Below are 7,082 nucleotides of genomic sequence, written 5' to 3' on the forward strand. Positions count from 1 at the left end.
AACTTGAGAAACGGAATTTCGAGGGGAAACCGACCGCATACGAATAGCATAAGTTAAAAACACGTGTGGCATTTAAAGACGTGCCTACGATAGACCTAGGTTTGGTTACCAAGGCTACTGAAGCTCTTAAAGTATCGCTTACCTTTTTGTGCGGTTTTCGTAGGAAAACATAGAAGACACAAGACCCACACGTAAATCATTGTATTTGCTTGTCCGCTGACCGAGGTACGACATCGGCGACTGTTAATTTAGCAATAGATCTCATCAACCTCAAACAACGTGGCACAGAATAAGCGTAATTTAATTTGGATACGTTATCAAATTCACATAACCTTTCGAAGATTGAATTACCCACGCATCGTAAAATAAATAGAACTCGTAAATGGGCGTTATCCGTATTGTTTCTTTTTTATGGAATGATTGATAAAACATTGCGAATTATTTTCTCACAATGATTTAGTTTTGAAAGAGAAAAAGCTTGAACGCTATCGAGAGAGTGGACCTTTGCTTCCCACGCAGTTCGTGCGTGATAGAACAGTAAGTGTTGTCCAAGTATAGCCACACGTACTGACTCGCTGTTACTTCGTCGTAGCAACATTTCAGAGTTTCAACATTCATGAGTCGAGAAGATACACAATATCCGTGTAAGATGATAACGAGAGAAATCCCCACAATAAATTCAGTCAAAGAGTGAAACTTGAATAGAAGAGTATACATATATTGCGCAACATTTCCGCTAAAGACTATTAGCTATCATCAGGCGTACTGAGAACAGGAGAATATTACAAGATATTTTTACAAGACCAAAACAATAGAGACAGAGTGAGTGATTAAAATGTTGAAAGGGGAATGTATTAAAGTAATGACACAACAGCTGGAAAACAATAGTTAAGTAAGCTAGGCAAACTAGGGGCAACATACCAAATGTAACCTAGGGCAAATCGGCGACGAATACCATTTTATAATGGAGTGTACTTTTTTCGAAAGTTTAAGAAGTCGGTACATACCGCAACAAATAGTAACGTTTCCTAATATAAGAAAATTTATGAACCTTTTTACGTCAGAAAACCCAAACGTCCTAAGGAATCTTGCAGTTTTTATAAAAAAGGCACATAGCCTCATCTAGCCTCACCTCATCGCTGTTCCTGGTATACACGAACTTTTCAAAATAACTTTTCAATTGTAAATATAACTAGTTATTGTATGACTAGCAACTGTTATTGTATAACTGCAAACTGTTTATTTTGTATGTATCCTGTGCTCGCAAAAAATGTACAATTTTCTGGAGCAATAAATTTAAATCTAATCTAATCTAATCATAGATTAAAGTAATTCAAAAACAAAAGACACAAACTAAAGTGATTAAACGTGAGGTTCTCAGTACGCCTGATGACGGCTAATAGTTTTAAGCCGAAACTTTGCGCAATATATATATACTCTTTTATTCAAGTTTCACGTTTTGACTTAATTTATTGCGGGATTTCTCTCGCTTTCAATATTCATATATCGAAACTTTATTACCAAAGAAAACTTTTATGACTAGTGCATGATTATATAGTAGCAATATTTCAATCATTTCCCAAGACTGAATCCAGTTTACCAAAAAGCATTTTTTCAGGTAGTCAAATCTTTTGATTTTATTGCAAGATACTTCAATATTTTCAATAAGACGGAAATAAGTCATTTAACATTTTACTCTTTAACAGCCCTGGCGCAGGTTAAAAGTTTATATAAATAAAACGTTATGGAATCAAGAAACTACTAAACTAAAAATGTCTTTTCTGTAGTTATATATATAAGATATATATAAGATATATAAAGATGTATCCTATTTTCGTGCTCCAAAAATTGAGACCACATCCTAACAAACCCCACCATATATACATGCACATATAATATATTTCACCACATCGTATCGTGGTTCTCACCATATATCACAATTAAAATCACAAGGATGATCGCTATTGAACTAGGAAGTTACTAAAAATACATTTTTGATAATAAGCAATAGCACATATGAAAAAAGATCTGAGATTCATTGATGAAGCAAAGAAAAATATATTCATATTCAACTATTTCGATCCTATTTCAGAACTGACAGCGTCTCTGGGCCACCAGGATGAAAGGATATACAGTTTTTTTATCAGAATATCTGTTCTTAAAATCATCATAAGTATTGCATTTTTAATGGTCAAATGAAACCAGATTTTATACCTCGCACCTAAGTTCGATTTCAACAAAGAAAAATTCTTAATTCGACCGCCGGTCGAACAACTATTACTTCAATTTCCGATTTAAAAATCAAACCCTCTGTTCTGTTCCCGGCAGGTGTGGTCGGTTTGTAAGAAACACCAAATCAAAACAAATCAACCCAATCTTTCAAACAAATAAACAACTGCGTCACACCCTATTCTAAAACGTATTTCAGTAAAGCAAATGATATCATACGTTAAATGGACTCTGCCTCCGTCGTGATATATAATTTGGGTTTCTGTGAACGCCAGCGGTGTCATCACTGGAGCCGTAGCGAACGGCAACGGGCCTCTCTGTCGACACCAAAGGTGTCTCGTCATCATTTAAGTCAGCGGCGTTCGAAAACTTAGCGGACGTTTCAGTGACTGGTGATGCGCTGCTGGTGTCCTTTGGTGAGGAGCGACGCCTTCGATTTGCTAGAACTATTACAACGGCAATCAGTATAACTATCGCAATGCCTTCGATTATTGTCCCCAAAATCCACGAGTTTTCCGACAAAAGCAACAAAAAACTGTCACTTCCATTTGTCACTGAAATAAAAACGGCGATAAAAAATCCAAAATACATGATAGAAAGCTTTATACACTGCTACGTATATAGAATTACAAACATTTATAAACATTCATCAAAATTGTATTCAGGATCAGATATTCTATGAGCGTTTAGATAATTGAACATTCAACTGGAGAACCAAATTCTAACCCAAAACTATATCAATATTTATCCCACATTCATACGCTCAGTGGGCGATAGAATGACATTAAAGAATTAGTTTCATGCGGTTTTTTGGCCGATATTTATCATTCAAATTAAACTGATTTTTGGGAATTGAATAAAGTAATCTTACCATCCGCCTGCAGTTTCATTGTATCGTAATCATAACCCAGATTTCTGGAGTCGGCGAACATCATCGCGTGAGTGTACGTAAAGGGCGGGAAAAACGGCACCAAGTACTCGTCTCTGTTGTGACCGATTGGGGCATTACGAACCGGGAACTGAAATAGATTCAAAAGTTAACTATGTATGGTTTCAATTAGTAGTGAGTTTGGGTGGAGTTATCATGCCTTTCTGAACAGAGACAAAGCTATGCATACTAGTAGTTGAAATGTAATTCGAGTCCTTTTTAATCAATTGCAAACTGTAAAATAAAACAACCGTTTGTCCGAGCGAGGCCTATTCATATTCATAACTTTTTTGTTCCATTCAAATATCTAAGGTTGGGAATATAATCTAGTTGCTTCGGTTGATAACTGTTATAATGATATATCTACGTACCTCGCTTAATGACGGCCGATTCTTTCGGAGCCACATTTCAAATAGTTTATCGACGAACGTGTGATGGGCCAGGAATATCGGATCGTTCAGCGACGACGATTGGTCTCCGAAATGGCCTAAAGCTGCCTGATGAACCTAGAAGAGGATATTGTATACATGTCGATCTTTTTTTCTCATTAAAAACTATAGGTTGAGAGATTGAGGAGATATTTGTGGCGAATATGTGCATCATGATATTGCAAGTTGAAATTGCCTTGAATTCTAAGCCATTTGCATATTAGCCATATTTGACTTTGACTTTGATTTTGACTTTGACTTTGACTTTGACTAGCCATGCGACTTTCGTACGAATTTTGTGAAAAGATTATCGGAGACACTTACTACGTTATGCATTAACATTTCATCGGCTGAAAAGTTAGCGAGACCGCTTTCTTTCGCGAAACCTTCGAGGACATTGCGGAAACTGCGATTATCCGATGTATTCTGGTACGGATACGTATCGTACACGGGTCTGGACAACATGAAATCGACTTGTTTTCTGGTGGGAAGAATCACCGGGTTGTCCGGCGTAAAGAGCCATCTGTAGAGATATCCGTAATCCCCGGCTGGGTCACACGAACGGCACCCGAATCCATAACGTGGATTTATATCGCACATCACTTTCCATTTAGAGAACGGGGTACTGGCATCTAACCGTTTCGGGTAGGGGATCGTTGTAAGCGTTTCAGAACCGAACAAATCCGGGGTACAAACTTCACACCACTGGCCATCGTCGACCCAATCCCAGTACGGAAGAGTAAAATCCGCCGCTTGGAAACGTTCTAGCGCGATCTGTTTCAAATCCCTTTCCAGCGCCAGTAACAGTAACCGATGCCACGTGATGAATCCGGAACCGATGTGGCCGAAGTCTAAGTGAAACACTCCATTCGTCGTGCAAGTCGTTTTATTCTCGGGTAGAGTGCTTCGACTGCCGTATACGTGTAAATACACGTAAAAATCGTACACGGAAACCGGGATGAAATTCAGATTATCCGTTCCATTGACGGGATCGACATTTTCTTTACTGGTTATATTCATGACCATCCACTCCGATGCGGTAAATTTAGATGCGTCCAACACGTCCCGCAGTAATTTACGTTCTTTCGCTTCGAGGTTGACCGCGTTTTTACGAATAGAAGTCCGTCTTTGGATGCAGTTTTGGCCGTCGAAACCGAACGCGCATTGGGAGCATTGATATCCATCGAAGTTGCCTTCGCATAAACACGCATTTTTGAAGAATTTCTTCGGCCAGTTCAGCCGGTCGTCTAAACTGAAGGGCAGGGGTAGTTTCGGTATTGGTCTATCGGTTATCTCAGTACAGCGCCCCCTACTGGGTCCCCCACAAGGCAAACTGAATCCTGAAATTATAACATGTTTATCAGAAACAACTAAAAAAGAAGTAAAGATTTTTCATAAATGTTACTTGTTTTACATTCATGCATTTGCCTATAGGCCAGATATTCACTTCACAAACCAGAATTTCGTTATGGCTGTCAGACACGTAAAATTCAAAATTCCTTTTACCTTTAGGAACGGGACAGCACGTACTGTCCGCTTTAGTGGCATTTCGGATACAAACGCTTGGAAATTGCGCTATCGTCTGTCCAAACAATACCAGCAAAATAACAGTCCCGATGATGGCGTACATTTTATAGACATCAGACATTCCTATAGTCACGCGACGTCTCGTTTGTGCAGATTTGTACTGCGACGTGAAAATGAACGCTTTTGTGTACTGTCAATGCGTGTATGAACAAGACAGGGCAATTAATGTGCGTACGTACGCATGCACGCTTTAAGATATAAGTGAAAATAACCGGTCTGGTCTGCAAGGTGACTCCCCTATACTTTAAGATAAGGAATGATTTCGCTTTGAACTAATGAAGTCATACAAACCATTCGTTTTTATGATGTCAGAATATACATAGGTCTAACAGTACGATAACCACACTCAAACGTGGTGAACAGATGATAAGATAAAAACCCACTATTTAAAAATTAAAAGAACTCTAACAATCTAAAATATAGGAACACGACGTTTCGATCTCACACTAGAGATCATCGTCAGGTGTCTCGATTTTAGATTTCTTTTAATTTTTAAATAGCGGGTTTTTATCTTATCATAGGTCTAACAGTTACTTGGAAGTGACATTGAAAAAATATGATTTAAGATTCATCATTTTAAGGAAATCGTTTGTATCTTCTTTACGATAGTTTGAATGATTCTAGCTTGGCTGTGTTTCGATGTTTATGTTTTGTTACGGTTCGAAAGAATATATCCGATGGAAAAACCATTTCTATTCGTTGTCGGGGTAAACGTTTGTATCTTGCTGCGTAAAACCAATGACCATTTCATTCGTTGTGCGTGAGAAAAACTAATATCACTATCAATCCGCAGTTGAAGATAGATCTGGTCGGTATCGTCACCACGGTTCAACTGGATGTCAGAATGAGTGGAGGAATTAGTGGATTGTGACATTTAACGATATTCTTAATTAGATAATGTAGCTATTTCTTGAATATGGGTTATAGAAGGACTTAAGTACTTCAGATAGAAATGTATATTGTTTAGTAGATTCAAGTCTAAAATAACATAAGTTCATAGATTGCGCCATTGTATGGAGTTTAACAATTCAATTCAATTCAATTAATCTTTATTAACTCCATAAAGAACAAATTTTCTAGGACAAGACATGTTAATAAAGAGACTACACAACACAATACAATACAATGTAACACAGTACAATACATGACAAGAACATTTTCATATTAAGACACGTAGTAATATAAATATCATCTAGTAAGACGCGATATTTTCCAGAATTTTCTTTCATCATGTTCGTCAGGAAAGTTGGATATTTCAAAAGTTTCTAGAGCCAGATCATGGACTCTCCTGGAATTTATCGAACATTCTGTATTGCCGTAGGTATGGTACGGTGGCTGATTTGGCCCATACTAAAAGATTTTCTGTACTAAATTTTTTAGTATGGCCCGAATCAGCCATCATAGTATGGGGAATGATTTTGCTATAGCTAGAAATAGTTAAAGAATGCGAATGATAGTTAATGAAACTGTTATATTTATAGCATCAGGATTTACGGTCTAAACGAATCAGCCAAATCGTTGTAGGGCCTACAATAGAAGAGATCTACGTTCTTTTGTTTCGTGTTTTATATATAACAGGAGACTTCAGTAATCCGCCGTCTGGAGTGGATATTCGGAAGTCTTCTCGCCACACGTACCGTACGTGTATCGTGACGATTAAGTAGTAATATGTACGGTTTCCTGTCGTACAGTCATACCGCAGAATGTAAATCTCATGCTTTTCATCTTGACGATCGCTATAAATAATAGCATTGTATTGTACTTGCGCTCCCCCGACCAGCGGTCACAGTAATATAGAAATATATATGGCTTTAATATCAGCGAAGGTTGTACTTTTTGCAATGTGACTTAGTCAGTTGAAGAATCATACGATTAACGAACATTTCTAAGATACGCATTTCCCAAGCTCA

The 7,082-nt window shown here is 37.7% G+C and overlaps 1 protein-coding gene across 1 annotated transcript; it reads right to left on the reverse strand.

Moving 5' to 3' along the window:
• Nucleotides 1–701: 701 nt before the first annotated feature.
• Nucleotides 702–5,348, reverse strand: LOC141908225 (tyrosinase-like). The gene is made up of 5 exons (XM_074798157.1): nucleotides 5,092–5,348; nucleotides 3,910–4,925; nucleotides 3,529–3,663; nucleotides 3,101–3,248; nucleotides 702–2,783 (listed from the first exon to the last, which is right to left on the reverse strand). Exons 1-5 carry the CDS (start codon nucleotides 5,231–5,233, stop codon nucleotides 2,443–2,445), a joined length of 1,782 nt encoding a protein of 593 aa, XP_074654258.1. The 5' UTR covers nucleotides 5,234–5,348; the 3' UTR covers nucleotides 702–2,442.
• Nucleotides 5,349–7,082: the final 1,734 nt, after the last annotated feature.

This window comes from Tubulanus polymorphus, chromosome 7 (assembly GCF_964204645.1).
Source record: "Tubulanus polymorphus chromosome 7, tnTubPoly1.2, whole genome shotgun sequence".
Lineage (NCBI taxonomy): Eukaryota > Metazoa > Nemertea > Palaeonemertea > Tubulaniformes > Tubulanidae > Tubulanus > Tubulanus polymorphus.